This window comes from Eptesicus fuscus, chromosome 14 (genome assembly GCF_027574615.1).
Source record: "Eptesicus fuscus isolate TK198812 chromosome 14, DD_ASM_mEF_20220401, whole genome shotgun sequence".
NCBI lineage: Eukaryota > Metazoa > Chordata > Mammalia > Chiroptera > Vespertilionidae > Eptesicus > Eptesicus fuscus.
The window spans coordinates 42,234,262-42,256,139 of record NC_072486.1 but is presented as its reverse complement, the minus strand read 5'-3'; the positions used below and the strand labels follow the sequence as shown (position 1 = coordinate 42,256,139).

The following is a 21,878-nucleotide window of genomic DNA, read 5'->3' as shown; positions in this document are numbered from 1 at the left end:
AGTGAGGGGCGACCAAACGACTGAGCAGCAGGCTGCGTGGGGCGACCAGGCCGGTGTGGGGGGCAGTGAGGGGCAGTCAGGCTGGCAGAGGGGGGCAGTTAGGGGTGACTAGGCTGGGGCGGGGGCTGTTGAGGCGACCAGGCTGGCGGGGGTGGGGGCTGTTGGGGGCGACTAGGCCGGCGGGGGTGGCAGTTAGGGGCAATCAGGCAGGCAGGCAGGTGAGCAGTTAGGAGCCAGTGGTCCCAGATTGTGAGAGAGATCCATCAGTCAGACATCCCCCGACGGGTCCTGGATTGGAGAGGGTGCAGGCTGGGCTGAGGGGACCCCCCACCCCCCCCGCCGTGCACAAATTTCGTACACCAGGCCTCTAGTTGGTTTATAAAACTTATTGCTATTTCTTAAGTTAGCCATATATTCAGTTATAAGCAGCAAATAACTTTTTTACATTTTTTCATAATTATTATCTTGAAAAAAATTCTTCAAAGAATAAGTTAATTCTCCATAATTCAAGCATAGAGGAATTCTGTCTTAATTTTTTCTCTGTGTAAAGGGTGTAAAGCAATTGATGTTGAAGAATTTAATTAATGCTTGTAGAATTATTTTCCTAACTAAAAAATATTAAAATGAGAGACTGTAGCCTTTTCCTTATTGTTGAAAAAAAACACACATTTAGCCCTAACCGGTTTGGCTCAGTGGCTAGAGCATCGGCCTGTGGACTGAAGGGTCCCAGGTTCGATTCCAGTCAAGGGCATGTACCTAGGGGGTGTGCAGGAGGCAACTGATTGATGTTTCTCTCTCATTGATATTTCTAACTCTCTATCCCTCTCCCTTCTTCTCTGTAAAAAATCAATAAAATATATTTAAAAAACACACAAAAAACATTTGCCCTTGCTCAGTGGTTGGAGCATTGGCCTCTGCAACGAAGGATCTTAGGTTCAATTCCAAATCAAGGAATCTCTCTCTCCCTCTCCCTTCCTCTCTGAAATCAATAAAAATATATTAAAGGGCGGGGGGCGGTGGGCGGTGGGCGGTGGGCAGCACCTGGGTTGCAGGTTCTATCCCAGCCCTGGTTGGGGTGCCTGCAGGGAAGCAGCCAATCAATGTGTTTCTCTCACATCAGTGTTTCTCTGTCTCTCCTCCCTCCCTCCTTCCCTCCCTCCCTCCCTCCCTTCACTCTCTCTAAAAATCAATAGAAAAAGTATCCTGGGGTGAGGATTAACCAAAAAAAAAAAAAAAAAAAGCAAAAGATTGAATGAATTAACTGATAAAATACCTCTATCATGAATTAAAATTTGCTTGTCCAAATGTGATCCACAAAACTCTCTTAATTCGTTTTTGCCGTGAAATAATTGCACAGGGTAGTTCTAAACAATGAAATATACAAACTAGCTACTACCTTATGAATGTTATTGTCTAATTACTGAATGTAATAATATTGAATGAACCTAGGCTTTTTTAAGCGTTTTGAGAATGTGTGTATAGTTAAATTTTTATTCACAAACTTTTGACTGAAAGTACCTAGTACATAAAAATATAGGGTGTCCCCCAAAAATCCTATATACACTTTTAACCCATTATGAATTACAATGGGTTAAATCTGAAGAAAAAGAAAAAGAAAGAAACATCAATTGAGCTATCAGCTGATAGTGTGTATACATTTTGGGGGGACACCCTGTATTACCTAGTCACTGGCAACATGAGGTTGAACAAATCTCATTACCCACCTCCCTACTTCTATTTCTAAGGAAATATGCAACAAGGCTGTATCTATACAAGAGGTTTCCATTAACGTGTGGCCAAACAAAACTTACGCAGATAATTTATTTAGGGCAGATTTATTTCATTTCTATAAATCACACTATTCAGAGATACTTTACATCTCCTTACATTAGGTATCTGTTTTGGTCAGCGTCTTCTGAGATAATAATTCAATACAGTAAAAGTCACCAATTTTAAGAAGAAAATTCTATGAGTTTTGACACCTGTTTATATCCTTATTACCTCCATCACAATTGAATATAGAACACTTTCATCACTTCTGAAATTTTTCTCATGTACTTTTGTAGTTAATCTCCTACTCCCACATTTTAGCTTCTGGCAGCTATCCTATTTACATAAGGAGGTAATATGCAAATTGACCATCACTCCAACACACAAAATGGCCACCCCCATGTGGACACAAGATGGCCACCACAAGATGGCCAGCAGGAGAGGGCAGTTGTGGGAGATCAGGCCAGCAAGGGAGGGCAGTTGGGAGGGACCAGGCCTGCAAGGGAAGGCAGTTGGGGGCGATCAGGCCTGTAGGAGAGGGCAGTTAGGGGTGACTGGGCTGGCAGAGGAGGGCAGTTGAGGGAGGACCCAGGCCTGCAGGGGAGGGCAGTTGCGGGGGACCAGGCCAGCAGGGGCGGACAGTTGGGGGGTACCAGGCCTGCAGGGGAGGGCAGTTAGGGGCAACCAAGCCAGCAGGGTAGGGCAGTTAGGGGTGACCACACCTACAGGGGAAGGCAGTTGGGAGTAACCAGGCCTGCAGGGGAGGGCTGTTAGGGGTGACCAGGCCTTCAGGGGAGGGCAGCTGGGGGTGACCATTTTGGGGCGAGACCGGCTGGCCCACCTCCAAAGCCCCTCCCCACGGCCAGACCCGCCCCCAGTCAGCCCCCCCCCCCCAATTGGGGGCATGGCCTGCCCGCCAATTGCCCATGGCCCCCCCCCCCCAGCCGGCCCAGCCCTGATTGGCCCCAATCAGGGAGGGCTGGCCAGCCAACTTCCCGCCATCTCTTCCTCCCTGCAGGCCTGGCCCTGATCCGCCCCAATTGGGGCCGGGCTGGCTGGACCCTACCCATGCACGAATTCGTGCACTGGGCCTCTAGTATAAATATATTTTTACCAGTTCCTAACTTCATTATGAAAGTAATGGGTTTTCATGAGAACAGTTATCATCATGAAGTTTTTTTCACACTGTAAGCTGGTTACTAATAAGCCAGTAAGAAAATACAAGAGTAAATATGCCTACAAAATATGTAAGCATTATTATAAAATTTAATAAAACCTCAGTTTTTAGAATAAAAGAACGCAAATGTAAAAGTCCATTTATGGCTGTTGCAGTGTATCTGTTCTCAGGCATTCATTAAAAATGTATTTTATCGCCCTAACTGGTTTGGCTCAGTGGATAGAGCGTTGGCCTGCGGACTCAAGGGTCCCAGGTTTGATTCCGGTCAGGTACATGTACCTTGGTTGCAGGCACATCCCCAGTAGGGAGTGTGCAAGAGGCAGCTGAATCGATGTTTCTCTCATCGATGTTTATAACTCTCTATCCCTCTCCTTTCCTCTCTGTAAAAAATCAATAAAATATATAAAAAATGTATTTTATCACTTTAAAAACCTTTTTAAAATCTTTGAGCTGTTATAGTCAATATTTTATTTCTTGAATTAAATTTAATTTGTACTTTGAATATCTCTTCTCTCAGTGAGACAGGAATGTACCAAAAAATAGCCTTTAGCATACTTGAAAATGTTAAACCTTTAACCATTACACCTTCCAGTTTTGTTTATTTAGCATATTTGACCTATCACATTTTTTAGTAGAAATTGTATAATATAAACTTCATTCCAACAAGTTGTACATATATTAAGAAAATGTAACTCTAGGGAGTGAAACTAGAACAGAAATGCACTTACCTGCTAATTTGATCACCTATGTCAGTTCTAGGTCTGGTCGATTAGATTTTCTTCTCATTATAGCTATACTAAAGGCCTGGTGCACAAAATTCTTGCACAGGTGTGTGTGTGTGTGTGTGTGTGTGTGTGTGTGTGTGTGTCCTCCCCTACAGGCCTGGTTGCCCCCAACTGCCCTCCCCTGCTGGCCCAGTCCCCCCTAACTGCCCTCCCCTGCAGGCCTGATCACCTCCAACTGCCCTCCCTTGCAGGCCTGGTCCCTCCCAACTGCCCTCCCCTGCTGGCCTGATTTCCCACAACTGCGCTCCCCTGCTGGCCATCTTGTTGTGGCCATCTTGTGTCCACATGAGGGCGGCCATCTTTGACCACATGGTGTGGCCATCTTGTGTGTTGGAGTGACGGTCAATTTGCATATTACCTCTTTATTATATAGAATATTTTCCTACTTTTCTGCATGACTAATAATTTTGACTAAAGTTTTTGATTGAATTCTACTTTGATACTGAATACTTTTATCTCCCTGTAAATATTCTTATTCTGAATACTGGCAAGTTACTGAGAAACATTTTGATCCATTTGAGTCTTGCTTTTATGATTTATTAGCAAAACCTTAGCCGTGTTTGGTCTAGGGCTAATTATTTCTCACTGCTGAGGCAAGACTCTTCTTGGTATTTTACCAAATGCTGAATTTGAGATTTTCCAGCCTGGCTTTTGGGAACAGGTACTCTTCGAAGTTTTGTGTAACCGGTATAGTCTCTCTAAACTTTGCAGAGTTTTTTTCTCCCAGACTCTGGAAATTTTCTCACATGAATATGCTGATTACTATATTTAACTGGATACTCTCAAAGGGAACCACTTGCAAGTTTCTGCAGTTCTCTTCATGCAGCTCTCTGTTCTCTGCTATTATGTCCTGTGTTCTCTAGTGGCTTCTGTCTTCCTGGTCTCCTTGCCAGTAAGGGTAGATGGGTCTCTTTCCCTTCCTGTGCCATAGCCAGCCACTCCTGCTAGGAAATTAGCTGTGGTGATTGTAGGGTGCACCTCCTTTGTTTTTGTCTCTAAAGGAACACTGTCTTTATTGTATGATGTTAAGTGTGTTTTGGGTTTTGATTGTTTTAGATAGAAGGGTAATTCTGGTCCCTGTTACTCCATCTTGACCCGAAACAGAAGTTTTAAGAACAGTGATTAAAAATGTAACTGATCCCTCCTGGTCTGGGACCCAAACCAAGGTCCTTCTGCTCAGTGCCTCTCGCACCAATAGAATGAGATGGAGTTTGGTAAAGTGAATCAAGGATGGAAAAGGGTGAACTCTTGCTCTAAAACAGTGGTTCTCAACCTTTCTAATGCCGCGACCCTTTAATACAGTTCCTCATGTTGTCGTGACCCCCAACCATAAAATTATTTTCGTTGCTACTTCATAACTGTAATTTTGTTACTGTTAATTAATCGTAATGTAAATGTCTGTGTTTTCCGATGGTCTTAGGCTACCCTGCTAGCAGTTCTCAACTTGTGGGTTGCGACCCACAGGTTGAGAACCGCTGCTGTAGAGCCTAAGACCATTGGAAAACACAGATATTTACATTACGATTCATTAACAGTAGCAAAATTACAGTTATGAAGTAGCAACGAAAATAGTTTTATGGTTGGGGGTCACGACAACATGAGGTACTGTATTAAAGGGTCACGGCATTGGAAAGGTTGAGAACCACTGCTCTAAAAGCACCTTCTCCCTGAATTGGGGAGGTTTGGGAGCCTGTAAGGGGTTCAGAGTAGGTAAGTGGGATCAAGGGCAATGATAAGGGTGGAGAGTTCTTAGAAGAGCGGTGACAACTTCTAGGAAAAGTTGGGGTATGCACAGTCCTGAAGGCTTGGTTTGCACATGGCACCAATTGTGCCTAGCAGTGTGCATCTTCTCCTCACCCCCCAACCCCTGCCTGATTTTTAGTAATTCAATGAAGACAAGTTTTCCAGAGGGTCAAAAGGGGGAGGAGAGGTTCTGCTTCCAGCAATCTGGAGCTGGCTGGTTCTGCGGCTGTTTACCCCATTGTCTCAGCAACATCCTTCATACTTCCCTTTTTATTTATTTATTTTTTTTACTCATTGATTTTAGAGAGAACAAGGAATGTGTGTGAGAGGGAGAAAGAGAAGGAAAGAAACATTGATTTTTTGTTCCACTTATTTATACATTCATTGGTTGCTTCTTGTATGTGCCCCGACCCAAGACCGAACCCACCTTGGTGTATCGGAATGATGCTCTAACTAACTGAACTTTACTTTTTTCTAGCTTGCATTTGTCCTTTTTTGAAAAAAAAAATATATATATTTTTATTTATTTCAGAGAGGGAGAGATAGAAACATCAGTGATGAGAGAGAATCATTGATTGGCTGCCTCCTCCACGCCCCACACTGGGGATCAAGCCTGCAATCCGGGCATGTACCCTGACTGGGAATCTAATTTTGACTTCCTGTTTCATAGGTCAACACTCAACCACTGAGCCATGCTGGCGAGGCTTGCATTTCTCCTTTTTTTTTTTTTTTTTTTTTTTTTTTAAATATATTTTATTGATTTTTTACAGAGAGGAAGAGAGAGGGATAGAGAGTCAGAAACATCGATGAGAGAGAAACACCGATCAGCTGCCTCCTGCACACCCCCTACTGGGGATGTGCCCGCAACCAAGGTACATGCCCTTGACCGGAATCGAACCTGGGACCCTGGAGTCCACAGGCTGACGCTCTATCCACTGAGCCAAACCGGTTTCGGCCATTTCTCCTTTTTTAAAAAATTTTTCCTCTGAGATAGAAACCTATTCAAATCTACACTAATAAAAGAGAAATATGCAAATTGACCATACCTCTACAATGCCCACCAGTCCATCAGGAGCGAGTATTCAAATTAACCCAACAAAGATGGCTGGTTAATTTGCATATGCAGGCATGGAGCAGCGGGGTGGGCGCCTGCTATGAGGGGGAGGTTGGGGGTCGGAGGGAGCTACAGGAGTGGTGCTCCGGCCGGAGCGGAGAAGACTGAAGGCTCCAGCCAGGGCAAAGACAGAAGGTGGTGGCCTGAGTGAAGGCCTGGGTCCCGGGTGCCGGAGGAAAGCCGGTGCTGGCAGCCAGGGGAAGGAAGGGCTATTGCATGAATCTTCGTGCAGCGGGCCTCTAGTTGCTTTAATAAAACTGGAAACAAAACTAGAGATTTTCTCTTTAGTTACTATTTAATCTCTCCTCTTTTTATCCAAACTTCATCTTCATTTTCATACTGTTTATTTCTCAAGTAGGTGTACTATAGTTATCTTCTACCATTCTATTGAAATTGTCCTCATTAAAGTAAGCAATGACCTACCTCTTAATTACCAAATCCAGCGGATGCTTTCCAGTTCTTACCTTATGGGACCTATATGGCTTGTGTAGTCAAAGAAACTACTAAGAAGAAGTATAATATTTTTAAGCAAAAATCTCATTGATATTTCACATTTTGAGTGGTCTGTTACTACTAATAGCATTATTATTTCAGTAACTACCTTTGGGAGAACTCCAAAATTAAGTTGTTTGTAAAGCACCTGCCATTTATATAGCACATACAGTCCCTGATGTGTATTATAGTACTTAAAATTATAGACACAAAGTATTAAGGAAATTCAACCATCTGCAGAGTTGAAGAGTCTATACAATGTAACAGATTGTCTAAGTAAGTAGTATTTTGGCAGAAAATACCTAAAGGGAAATTTTTCTAGCTAGGAACATGTTCTTTCTGATTATAAATGTTCATGCTTAGAAAAAGAAGATCTACTAGATATAATAAAATATTATCCAGGGAATTGACAAAAAATGAATGTACTTTATTCAAAAGATGAGGGGCCTGAACCTATCACAATGAAGATTCAAAATATTCCCTGTATAGGAAATCTGCTGCTTTAATTATCTTTGGGTGATAGTTATTTCCAAGATGATTTTTAAGTTTTGTGTCTGTTGGTTTTCTGTCGTAATTTCCAGATAATAATATTTGTTCACCAACCTGATGCTTTTTATGCATCTATTTATTATGCTCACATGCTTTTCATCTTAGTTTGGTACTATGATGAATTGTAACCAGAACCAAGGTTTGACTGCCTGCCACCACGAAAACCAAACTCGTGACACAAATGCTGGTGAAAAAGGAAAGGGGTTTATTGGAGTGCTGGCATTTTGAGATGATGGGAGACTCTTGTCCAAAGCCCATCTTAGCATCTCAGTTCAAGCAGGGGTTTTTATAGCGAGGGAGAGGGAAAGCAGAACAAAGATCAGAAGCAGGGGCTGTGGATAGGCAGGCAGTATCCTTGCTGGTCCAGATATGGATCTTTAGTGTCAGCATGCTTGAACTGGTGAGTTCTAGCCAAATTCCTGCAGTTGGGCAACCTCTGTCAACTGAAGTCATGGTGTAGGCCATTTCTTATACAAGCAGAAATTGGAACTGCTGTTGCCTGCAATATACTTTCAGTATATGTCAGTTCCTTTTATCTGTGTTGTGTTTTTTTTTAGTACATTTTATTCTAATTCCATTTCATGGTTTGTCAGAGTTGTATAAACTTTTTATTCCCTGTTACAGAATCACATTGATTTTAGAGTTCTTAGGATAAATCCCTCTTGGTCATAATGTATTATTCTTTTTATATATTCATGGACTAGATTTGCTGAATTTTCTTAAAAATCCTGACCCAAGGATATTTTTCTATTGAATTTTAGATAGAGTGGACGAGCGGGAGGAGAGAGAAAAACATTGATGAGAGAGACACATCAATTGTTTGTCTCCCACATGGGCCCTAACCTGGGCCTGGGATCAAGCCTGCAAACAAAGTAGGTGCCCTTGACTAAGAATTGAACCCATGACCCTTTGGTCCACAGGCTGATGCTCTAATCACTGAGCCAAGTCAGCCAGGGTAGCATTATTTTATTATTCATTTTAAATTGCATTTATTGGGGTTACATTGGTTAATAAAATTATACCAGCATTATTTTAAGTGGCCTCATTGGAATACACCTTTGATTTGACCTGTAATGTAGGCTCTTTGTCCCATCATCTTCATATACAAAAGAAACTTCCAGCTACATTTCATTGTTTTATCATTTATCTAATGTATTTATTGTTTTGCTTGGCAGCATCTATGTTTTTGAAACAGGCATTTGAAGGAGAATACCCTAAACTATTGCGTCTTTATAATGACTTATGGAAGCGTCTTCAACAGTACAGCCAAAATATTCAAGGAAAATTTAATGCAAGTGGAACCACGGACCTCTGTGTTGACCTACAACACATGGAAGATGATACACAAGACATATTCATACCAAAAAAGCCAGATTATGAGTATGTTTGTTTAATCAAACCTATTTGTTGGCATGTTAATATTTTGTCTTAATCTTATGCTGGAATAAGTTCTCTGGTAGGGAAAAAATTGAATATATGCAAAATTAAACCTGAAAATCTCTTAAATTACTCATGTTTAGGAGCCACATTGGAAAACAACATACATCTCATTTATTTTTTTAAATTTCTTTATTGATTAAGGTATTACATATGTGTCCTCATTCCCCATTCCCCCCCAACCCCCCCTTCCCCACTCATGCCCTCACCCCCCCGTTGTCTGTGTCCATTGGTTAGGCTTATGTGCATGCATACAAGTCCTTTGGTTGATCTCTTCCCCTTACCCCCACCCTCCCCTACCTTCCCTCTGAGGTTTGACTGTCAATGCTTCTCTGTCTCTGGATCTGTTTTTGTTCATCAGTTTATGTTGTTCATTATATTCCATAAATGAGTGAGATCATGTGATACTTATCTTTCTTTGACTGACTTATTTCACTTAGCATAATGCTCTCCAGTTCCATCCATGCTCGAGTTTAAAGCAGCCACCTTTTCCTCCTATATTGAAAAAGAGTATTATTTTAAAATTTTTATTTGCATACCAAATAAATTAATGTGCATACCTTTAAACACTAGAATCATATTTGTAGTGAAAAGGCTGACTCAGATAACAGATTGTTATCACCTACCATGTAAGAAAAATGTTGGGTTTTTCATGGGTGATTTTAAATGTTTGTTTCTTTCACTTAAATACTTATGGTAGAGAAACCAAGATGGCGGCATAGGTAAACACCTGAACTTGCTGCCTAGCACAACCACTTAAAAACTACAACTAAAAGATAAAACGGACATCATCCAGAACCATAGGAAGGCTGGCTGAGTGGAAATTCTACAACTAGAAAGGAAGAGAAAAGCACACTGAGACTCAGAGGAGCTGAGGAAGTAAAGGCAGAGGTATGGAGGCCAGGGCGCGGAGAGGGCTGGCAACTGAGGACACGGCTGGCTTTCTCAATTGGAAGGGAGACAAAAGCTCCCGACTGCTCTAAACTTTAATTCCGGGCGAGACTCTGGGGACGCAGACTCATATGGGGAGAAACTGGACTGTCTGACAGTGGGCGGAACTCAAGGGGGCTTTCTCTCAGTGGTGCTTGCAGCGATTACCAAGGGACACTGAGACTCGGGGGCCTATTAGGGCAGGGCTGATGGGAAGCCATTGCTGTTTGCTCCGCCCTGAGACTCCACCCCATCCAAGCTGTGCACAGAGGCTTTTTCATAAGTATGGCCTGGTCCTTTGAAATCTAAACTTACCTCACAAACTGCAGCTGAGTCAGAGAGACCCAGAACATCCAAAAGAAGGCCCAAGGTCCCACAGCAGCCTGCATTGCTTCACAGCTGGGCTTCATCTGCGCACCTCCAAAACCCAAACAAAGAAGAGGAACCTGCAGATCTCTCCGTAGCTCCTGCTGGGTGGCCTCAGGCAGAGGCTAAATTAGCACCTCCTTGGAGATCCAAGAGCCAGTGTACCCAGTGGTCAGAGTAGGACCATCCAGATTACAACTCCTCAGATCCATAAGGGACAGACTCAGGGGGCAGACTCAGTGAGCACCAAAGCCCCACTGAAGCAAGTCTTGCCTCATAAGGGTATCTCTAGCACAGAAGTCCTCCCATCATAGACACAGCTGATCCTCACAGCCAATTGTCCTGGAGGTCAATTCCTCTCAGTGATACCAACAACAATCAAGGCTTAACTACAACAAGACTGTGCACACAGCCCACAAAGGGGTGCACCAAGAGTGTCCACCTCAGGTAACTGGGGAGGCTGAGCCACTGGGCCTTATACGACACCTAGCACACAAAGCTACTCTATTAACTCATGGAAGCAGCCAAAATGCGGAGACAAAGAAATGGGTCACAAATGAAAGAAATGGAAGAAAGCAAACTACTAAATATAGAGTTCAAAGCCACGGTTATAAGGTTTTTCAAGAATTTTCTAGAAAAGGCCGATAAATTTAGTGAGACACTCGAGGATATAAAAAAGGACCAATCAGAAATTAATTAATACACTGACTGAAATAAAGAATAATATACAGAGACCCAACAGCAGACTAGAGGATCGCAAGAATCAAGTCAAAGATTTGATATACAAAGAAGCAAAAAGCATCCAACTGGAAAAGCCAAAAGAAAAAAGAATCCAAAAATATGAAGATAGTGTAAGGAGCCTCTGGGGCAACTTCAAGCGTAACAACATCTGAATTATGGGGGTGCTAGAAGAAGGGAAAGAGCAAGATATTGAAAACCTATTTGAAGAAATAATGACAGAAAACTTCCCCCACCTGGTGAAAGAAATAGACTTACAAGTCCAGGAAGCACAGAGAACCCCAAACAAAAGGAATCCAAAGAGGACCACACCAAGACACATACATCATAATTAAAATGCCAAGAGCAAAAGACCAAGAGAGAATCTTAAAAGCAGCAAGAGAAAATCAGTTAGTTACCTACAAGGGAGTACCCGTATGACTATCAGCTGATTTCTCAACAGAAACTATGCTGGCCAGAAGGGAGTGGCAAGAAATATTCAAAGTGATGAATAGCAAGAACCTACAACCAGGATTACTCTACCTAGCAAAGCTATCATTCAGAATTGAAGGGCAGATAAAGAACTTCACAGATAAGAAAAAGCTAAAGGAGTCCATCACCACCAAACCAGTATTATATGAAATGCTGAAAGGTATTCTTTAAGAAGAAGAAGAAAAAGGTAAAGGTACAAATTATGAACAACCAATACATATCTATCAACAAGTGAATCTAAAAATCAAGTGAATAAAAAATCTGATGAACAGAATAATCCGGTGAATATAATAGAATCAGGGGCATAGAAAGGGAGTAAACTGACAATTTTCAGGGGGAAAAGGGTGTGGGGGGTGTGGGAAGAGACTGGACAAAGATCATACACCTATGGATCAGGACAGTGGGCAGGGGGGTAAGGGCATGGGGTGGGGTGGGAACCAAGTGGAGGGGAGCTATGGGGGGAAAAAAGAGGAACAACTGTAATAATCTGAACAATAAAGATTTTAAATAAATAAATAAATAAATAAATAAATACTTATGGTTGAATTATATCTTGGTCAGAGGCACATAACTGGGTCCAGGTTTGATCCCCAGTTCCAGTTGGTGTGCATGCAGGCAACCAATTGATGTGACCCTCTCACATCAATGTTTCTCTCCCTCTCTCTTTCCTTCCACTTTCCCTCCCTCCCACTCTAAAAATCAGTTGGAAGAAAATCTTCGGGTGAGGATTAACAACAATAACAAAAAGATACAGTTTAGAGGGCAAGCCAATAGGTTAGATTTGAGAGGAAAGGAATCAGGGATATGCTTGAACAATAGGAAAAATATCGACTTCTGGGTGGTTAGTACTCCACTGACCCACTCTACAGTGAAACTGGTTAGGACTAAAAATAACAATTTAAAGCCTCTGGAAATGGTCCTAAAAGCAAACTGCAAATGACAAATCATTTACTTGAAATCTATGAAAATTCAGTAAGAAAGAATTTCTTTAAGAGCCTGTGATATTTGAGCTAAGACTGTTTCTTCCCTCCATTCTCCCATCTCAGCAAGGCATACGCTCTACTTCAGACTGCAACAAAGAACAAAAGGCTCCCTTTGCCCTGTCAAGTTGATAAACTTCCAGATCTTTAGAGAATTTTTATAAGAGTTTATTTGAGCGAAATTGATAACATATGCCAGGAAACAAGATCTCAAATACTCTGGAGAATAACAGATTGGCAGTTTCTTTTATGCATTTGAAATTGAGGGGATGTAAGGAAGACTGGAGAAAGTAGGGTGGGCATTAGATTACAGGATAGTTAATGAGATTATGTGCTATCTTGAGGGTTGATACCTCCTCTTGAGGGATACTACTTCTGGTATTTCAGAAATGTGTTAACCTAGAAAAATGGACAGGGCTGGTTTAAAATGTTTCCCCAAAGAAATTATAGGCCTAAGGCATGACTACTCACCATGACCAGCCCAATTAGGAATTTATGATCAGAGTACTCTGTGAGGTTACTTTCCATAGAAGTCTTTTTTATTTTATTTTATTTTTTATCTACAGCCCCCACCTCCCATTTGGAAGGCTCATCCTGCCCACAGCTTCCCATAGCTGAGGCAGATTCAGGCAAATGAGATCAAGGAGTGGGTACTCCATAGCACCACTCCAGGAGTGGCATCTTTACCTTATTGTGGTTCCCTGAAAATACTGGAGTCTTAATAAACCTTCCCCTGGCTTTTGAAATAATGGTTCATGCCAGGAAATGGAAGCTAAGAGTACCTTGGGCTGCTTCCCTGCTTCACTAAGTTCCTAGAGTAAGGTGTTACCTGAGGCTTTTTATTAAGACAGTTTAATGCTGTCCAGAATCTGATGTCTTAAGGGCTTAATGGTTAAGGGAGTGGATGGATAGAAAGAAAGAGTCATGTTAAAGAAATGGAGTTTCTGTGCAGTTACAGATTTTATTGAAAACAACAATCTACACATCTAGGAAGCTCTATAAACTCCAAGTAGGATTAACTCAGAAAGACCACAAATAGAAATATTTATTCCATACTTAACTCATTTAGATTTTATTTATTTATTTAGTATCATTTTCATTAGCATGTAAACTTTGAGGACAGAGAATTTGTGTAACCAACTTCACAGCTACATTTCCTACGTTTAGGAAGTACCTGACAAATTGTGAAGACTTAATAGTATTTGTAGGAGGGAGGGAAATAGAAGAGAGTAGGAGTGTGGAAAAGTTCTCAAGCTTAGAGATCTTAGAGTTGGAGCAGTTCAAAATGTTGGTTCAGATATATGGAAACTCCATAGTAGAGATAAAATACTACACTTGATCTTAGCCAAAAGGCCGAGAAGCGATATAGTAGAGATAAAATAAAGGTGGATGGATTCCTGGCACGGGACAGAAATAAGTGAGAAAAGTTACCTGTTTTGATAACTTTTCTCACTTATTTCTGTAGCCACCAAGGATCCTTACAGCATTGGAGAACAGGAAGAGTGTTAGTACTAACATTTCTGTGGAAGAGGGAAGATGCTTTTTTTTTTTTTTTAATTGGGTTGACTTTGGTTAATAGAATTATAGGCTTTGGGTGTACAGTTCTACAATACAGTACTTCATCTTGTATGTTATATATTGTATTGTGTTGGGGAAGAAGTTTCTTAAGGTTAATAAATGTCAGGAGAAAAAATAGAGAAGATGTTTAAAGAGAGGTCATAGACTTCAGTAGAGGATTACTTCTAACAGATTTAGGCACTGGTTCTTCACTTTTCCCATTGTGGTCTTTCTGTCTTCATGTGTTATACTTTACCTGCATTTTTCTTTTCCTTTTTTTTTTTTTTTTTTCCTTACCTGAGGATATTTTTTCCATTGCTTTTCAGAAAGAGTTGAAGGGTGTGTTAGGGAGAGAGAGAGAGAAAGATCACTGTGAAAGAGAAACATCAACTGGTTGCCTCCTGCACACACCCTGATCAGGTGTTGGGAGCGAATTGCAACCGGTATGTGCCCTTGACCAGGAATCGAACCTTCGACCCTTTGGTGTGGAGGGCACCTCCAACCAGTAAGCAACACTGGTCAGGGCAGCCTGCATATTTCTTTACTAGAGTGTTAAGCATTTTAAATCTGTATCTTCCCAGCACTTAAACAGGGCCTGGTACACAGTATTCCCAGGAAATATGTGTCGAGTGAAATACTTATTGAATGAGAAAGTATCAAGTGATAACCATGGAATTATGACACAGAGCCAAGAGCATTCTGACACCTAGGTCTTATCAATTGATCAGAAAGGGTGGGAAAGGAGAAAGCCAGGTTTTGTATACATGAAGTAGCTGGTCATATGTTTTCAAGGTTAATATTTAGGATGAAGGGGGATTAAGTTAAGAAAAATAGTGGCAGGGCAAAAGAGAATGGTAGGGCTGGTAAAAGGATCATAAACAGGGATGATGTGAGAAGTTAAGGAATAAATTATAGAGGAGTAAGAAAACAGACGGAAATAATGGTTATAAACATTTGATAGTAATTGTGAGAGGAAAACTTTAAGACCCAATAACTGGACTGCTAAATGAAAATCAACACAAATAATTGAAGACATATGAAGAATGCAGAGGAAAAGAAGTGTTTAGTAGGTTACATTTTCATTTGTGAAGAATATTGTAAAACAAATTAGCTTAGAACTCCAGTGGGGAGTATTTATGTGATTGTAGGACGTTAACAAATGCTTTTTATTTTCTCCTCATTCTTATTAGTAACAGTTTGGGCATGGGAAGGCAGATAAAAACCTAGACCTGTATGTATACTTCTCTGCCAGTCAGTGAGCTTTATGGGAGGTGCCAGCTATGGGTGGAAAGGGTTGAGCAAGTGCAGCAATTTTCAACCAGTGTACCGCAAGATTTTTTAATTTTTTTAAGGAAACTTTTATAGTCTTTTACTTTTCTTTAAGTTTTACTTACTGATTGATTTTAGAGAGAGAGGAAGGGGGAGAGAGAGAGATTGAGATTGACTTGTTGTTCCACTTATTTATGCATTCATTGGTTGATTCCTGTATGTTCCCTGACCTGGGATCAAACCTGCAACTTTGACGTATTGAATCACACTAACCACTGAGTACCCAGCCAGGGCAACTGCAAGACTTTTTAAAACATACAATTCCTGACTATTTATTAAGAGAACACTTACCTCTTTTCCCTTAGATTGTCAAATAAAAAAATTGACAACAGCTCACACAAAATATCTGTCCAGTGTGAATGCCCTGTCTTGAACCATAAATATATGTCATGTAATAGAGTTGCATCTTATTGGTCATGTCGCATAATAAGGTTGCATCTGATTGGTTAGTTTTTGGTACCAGAAATCCTTATATATAAGTATAGGCATCTGATTTTTTTTTTAAAAAAGTCACGTTGGAACAAAAAGTGCAGGTGATTCTTCTTCTTTTTTATAAATCAATAAAAGTTATACCTATTATTTTTGTTAGATTAGCAAAAAATATATATTTTGGTGTGCTGCAGAATTTTAGTAATTAGTTCATGTGTGCCATGAGAAGAAAAAGGTTGAAAATCATAGCTAGTGGAACAGGTCTCTGCAGATTTGATACTGTATAAAGACAGGATTTGCTAAGTAAAGGCATAGCCCCATTAGAAATTAAGATTTTACAGTGTTAGTCTTTGAGTTTCAAGTGACAAACTTACTTCAGTAGGTATTGGTGTGTGTTATATTACATTTATACCTAAGATTTATATATAAGTTAAAATATTTAGTCCTTAATAATTGCTTAATTATTAGATGTATTTCTATTTATATTAAAAAATTTTTTTTTCTTTTTCTGCATGTAGAGTTACATTTTATTTACATTTGTTTTTTAAGTAAGGCACTTGCAGCCTAAGTTCATTTTTAATACATTTTGTTTCCACAGTCCAGAAAAGGCTTTAAAAGACTCAATACAACCCTATGAGGCTGCTTATCTATCCAAGTCCTTATCTCGACTCTTTGATCCTATCAACTTGGTTTTCCCCCCTGGTGGTCGTAATCCTCCTTCTTCAGATGAACTGGAAGGTATTATTAAAACTATAGCAAGGTATGTATTTTTAATATAATGGCATGTTATTAAAATGCCATGTTTGTTAGTCATGTATGAAAGCAGTATATTTTAATTTATCTTAAATTATTTAAGTAACTAGTGGCCCAGTGCACGGATTTGTGCACATTGAAAGGAAATTAATTAGAAGAAATATTTTAATATTGCTATTCGCCCTTTCTCTATAATAGAAGTGTCGACCAAATTCATGATCGACGATGACAGATCGAAACACACGCATTCGATTGGCACCAGCAAGAGCTTTATATGTATTGCGAGTCAGCGTTTATTTTTAAATTGCCAGTGCGCGTCATATGTACCAGCCAGTCGGAGGGATGGACAGACAGTCACTTAGCCTTTTATATACATAGACTAGTCCTGCAGTTATATTAACCCTTTGCACTCGCTTGCTTTTTTCTCGATTCCTTTATTCTAATGCTAACCGTGTTGAGTCACACTCGACATCCGAGTGCAAAAGGTTAAGAGTTTTGTAGTAAACGAGTGCACATAAAGTACTTAACCCTTTGCACTCGCTTTTTTCTCGATTCCTTTATTCTACTCGGGATTTAATTTTTTAAATACCCCAGATTTTACAAATCGCGGCAGTAGAATAAAAAACGAGTTTCTTTTCATACAAACTTATTTATTTGGATTTTTTTTATATTTCAAATTATTGGTACATTCAATACAATTCGACATACGAGCTGCTACCGATGCTAACTGTGTCAAGTCACACTCGACATCCGAGTGCAAAAGGTTAAGATTCCAATTAATGAAACCATTTTTTAAATACAGTCTAAAAATAGTCTATTCTAATTATTCTGTATCTTGTCAATGATGCAAATTCTTTATGCTATAGTAAATTTCTACTATTACACAGGAAAGTATAGGAATAATTTTATAAATTGAGAAGCTAAACCATAGAGATTAATGTTTCTTTTCTTAAATTCACAAAGTACTTCATGGCATACACAGGATTATAATCCTCACTAGCCTGCTTGTGTTTGCTGTTTTAAGCTTTCTGAATGAATGTGTCAGCTTTTAAAATTCCCAAAAGGGAAGGTAGCCTAGCAGAGGTGCCATCTGAATGCTAGCAGACAGTAATTATAATGTTGCCTTCAGAAATTTACAGTTGACCCAGATTAATTTGCAACTGCAACTATCTCAGTTCCCCTAATAGCTAACAAATTATCATAACAGTAGGTTTGTACATTTTATAGATGAACACTTTGAGGAGTAAAAATAGTAGTTAGCCAATATAGGACAACAGTATAGAAATGTCTAGATTCTTTTACACTACAAGTTTGATGACGGTGATTCTGAGGCATGTGAGAATAAGACTAAAAAGCCACAGGTATAATTTACATAAGCATCTCTCCAGGTACAAATATACCTATAAAGTATCTAAATTGCCTAGCATTTTTATCCCAAATCTCTCCACAATTACCATGACTTTCCAAAGTCCTGACTCTAGGTTTTTTTACCCTAATGTATTTGTATTTGTTATCTGTGTAGTGACATGGTAGTGACAAAAACAGTCCTGGATTCTGCTTGTTCTCTTTGACCTGCTTATGGAAATATTAAAGGAGCATCTCTCCCCTTCCTCTATGCAATTTGACAATGCTGTAATCAAATATAATGTGGAGCTCACAGAAGCATACTTATGCCATTGTTTAAAAGAGAACATTAAAGAAATTATGTCTCACTGTTGTATGAAAAGACATTTTTATCACACATAGTATGTACTGGTGTTGTTTCAAAGTCCTTCATTTTCTTTATATAGAGAATCTGGTAAGTGCCAAATTTATTCTGCTATTTCAGAGACAATAATTACTTCTCCTGGTTTCCACCTCTATATGGGTTTTCATACAATTTTTAGCTCCTGGTATTCTTTCACTTTTTTTTTTTTTTTTTTTTTTGGTTGATAGCTCAAATGTCCCAATTAATTCAATGTTAAAGTTGAAAATAAACATACTTTAATAATTCAAAATTCCAAACTAAATTCTTGCTATGCTTTTGATATAATTACAAAGCTATACAAAATAGCATGAATTGGCAAAATTTCTAGAAACTGAGTATCATAATGTATCTCCTGTAATATATACTTTTAGCCCATGTCCTTCCAAGGTCGTCATTTCCATTCAAGAGCTGTCCTTCCCTTGCAGATGTCTGTGATACGCAGTGTGTCTAATTGCACTTATCAGTATTCACAAGAGTGCTACTTATAAAATCTGTACACAATTTACTCTCATAATCACAGCCTAAACCCACAGTGGTATGCTTTCATTAATGAGAAACTGGTCATTAACCAAGCCATCTCAAAGCACTTTTTTTCTAATGCTGAATTTAGGAGGGAAAAATAAAACAATGCAATTAATTCTTGCAATCAATGAAATCTGTAAAAAGAATTACCATATCACTTGTTGGTTTTAGGTTTATATGTTGTTCTTTACTTTGCTCATGAACAGTGCTGCTAATAAAGTCTGCTCTTGTTTTTTCCAGTGAACTAAATGTAGCTGCTGTTGATGCAAACCTCACATTAGCTGTGTCAAAAAACGTGGCCAAGACCATCCAGTTATATGGTGTAAAATCAGAACAGCTAGTAAGTGATATCCCTTCTATAAACTTTCATGATTTTGTTTAAAATTACTAATTATATAATATTGGACTAATAATAAATATTTAATTGACTGAAGATTTATTTACTTTAGTGAACTTTTGAAACTTTCTGGTGAATTTAAACCAGAAAAAAGGTTGCATTTATTAAAAAATGGCTCTTCCACCATTGTTAGACTTTCAGCTGTTTAATGTATTTAAAACAATAGCTATGTAATGGAGTCATAATCTTAATTCTATACATTAATCTTTTAAAGTTAGGCACACATTTAACTGGTATATATGGATCCTCACTGAAATCCAAACACTAAGGCTTTAGTATATATTTAACTGTCATTTATGAACTAATTTTAGAGAATGTGCCAAAATCTGACATCTCTACTGTCTTTATAGGATAGTCAACCATATCTTTTAGCCTCTCTGTCTGCTCCCAATTGAAATGTCAGAAAATAAAGTAATCTGGTTTTACCTATGTCCTAGTAGTTCCAGTTGGTGCTGGAATAATTTTTAGGTAGGTTGGTAACAAATTGAACTGAAGGAATTTGTATGAAATGATCCTTGATGATAACAGTCATACCATGAGGCTTCCTACTTTTATTAGGATGGCCAGATTTTGTTTGCATATTAATATAGTATTATTTTCCTTTCAATTGTTCTTGTAGTCTTGGCAAATTAATTAGAAGCCTCTTTTTTCTAAACTTTGTTTCTTGGAAACTGGCCCTATAGAGATAATCAAAACTCTTTTTAGGTAATTCGATGACTAATTTTTCTCTCAAGGGTTTTTTTTTAATAGAAGCTTTATTATGATGTTTATTGCTTGGTTTATTTCTATAAATGAAATTCAGTACTATATCTAATAGAGTTTAGGGTAATTATTGAAAATGTGAGAAAGATAATCCTTATGAGATGATCCCATCTAAGAACAACATTAGAAGGAAGAGCCAGCATTAATAGGAAATATTTTACATTTTTTGCAGCAGGAGGAGGCAGTGGTAATGGTAACTTGCGACTTCAGTTAAGGCAGTAATGGCAAAAAGAATTGACAAAATAAAAATATATCGACAAATATCTGATTAAATTTATACTGTTGGTTAAATAATCTGTGACCCCAAATTACTCATAGCTACCAAACCTACTGTGCTAAAGGTTAACAGAAACTTGTTGACTTAAAAAAAATTTTAAGTGGCCCAGGCCAGGTAGCTCAGTTGTTTAGAGTATCATCCTCATACACCAACATTGTGGGTTTGATCCCCGGTGAGGGTACATACACCAATCAAAAAAAGTGGAACAACAAATTGATGCTTCTCTCTCTCCCTCTCCCCTTCCTTACTGTCTCTAAAATCAATAAATAAAAATTTTAAAAAATGCTCCTTAAACTTTTTTTTCTTTTTCTTTTAAAACACACACACATATTTTTATTGATTTCAGAGAGGAAGGGAGAGCGAGAGAGATAGAAACATCATTTATGAGAGAGAATCATGGATCGGCTGCCTCCTGCACACCCCCTAGTGGGGATTGAGCCTGCTACTGAGGCTTGTGCCTTTTACCAAAATCAAACCCTGGACCCTTCATTCTGCAGGCCAACGATCTATCCACTGACCCAAATGGCCTACGGCCAGGATTATTTTTTTAATAGTACATGTATGAAGGCATCACAGGGGGGGCGGGAAAGTGAATACTCAATAAAGGAATGAGATTTAAGAGTTTATATACCACTTTTTAAAAAACAATTAACAAAAGACCTCACCCGAGTATATATTTATTGATTTTAAAGAGAGAGGAAGAGAGTGAGAGGGAGGGAGGGAGAGAGAGAGAGAGAGAGAGAGAGAGAGAGAGAGAGAGAGAGAGAGAAGAAACATCGATGTGAGAGAGAAACATTGATCAATTGCCTCCCTCCCGTACACATTCCAACTGAAACCTCACAGCCGTTTTGGTGTATGGGACAACACTCCAACCAACTGAGCCACCTGGCCTGGGCTATCTACCATCTTCACAGGGGGCGTAGAAGAGATGATGGAACATAGGCTACTTAGGGGAGAGTATATTGTTTTTAGAAAGGATGAATGGACTCTTAGAAAAATAGATGGAAAATGTGATAGTTTGTATGGGTGTGATGTTTACTTCTAGTTTTCTTTCCTGTGATATGAGTCAATCTTTCCTGGTGAAACTCCTCCTGGGAAGATTTACAATTGAGTTCCTTTTGGAGGATCTGCCTTTAGGTAGAGAGATGAATTCACAGAAAACCTCTCCCTGTATTTGCTGTTTTTCAAGTACTTTCTGCTCAAAATAATCAGTATACCAAAGCAGCATATTTTTTTAGGTGATTTTATTGTGATGACATTGGTTAACAAAACCATACAGATTTCAAATGTACAATTCAAAAGAACATCCTCTACATACTGCATCATGCACCTAGCGGTCAAATTAAAGCCTCTTTCCACCACCATTGATCCCCCTCTTCCACCTTCCCCCACGCCTTTCCCTCTGGCTGTCACCATACTAGTGTGTGTGTGTGTGTGTGTGTGTGTGTGTGTGTGTGTGTGGTTTTTTTCTTAATCTCTTCACCTTTTTTTTTTAATCAGTCCCTCAATCCCCTTCCCCTTTAATAGCTATCAGCCTGTTCTATGTGTCTTTG

At 39.4% G+C, this 21,878-nt stretch overlaps 1 protein-coding gene and 1 pseudogene across 2 annotated transcripts in view; one reads left to right on the top strand and one right to left on the bottom strand.

The window, feature by feature from the left end:
• COG5 (component of oligomeric golgi complex 5) overlaps nucleotides 1-21,878 on the top strand; it is a 215,715-nt gene that overhangs the window by 134,451 nt on the left and 59,386 nt on the right. For both annotated transcript variants that reach the window (XM_054726639.1, XM_054726638.1), the window contains exons 12-14: nucleotides 8,806-9,010; nucleotides 16,466-16,627; nucleotides 19,130-19,229. In XM_054726639.1, the coding sequence (XP_054582614.1) occupies nucleotides 8,806-9,010; nucleotides 16,466-16,627; nucleotides 19,130-19,229 (467 nt within the window). The remainder of the gene's footprint in view (nucleotides 1-8,805; nucleotides 9,011-16,465; nucleotides 16,628-19,129; nucleotides 19,230-21,878) is intronic.
• On the bottom strand, nucleotides 13,818-13,917 carry LOC129151541 (U2 spliceosomal RNA; annotated as a pseudogene).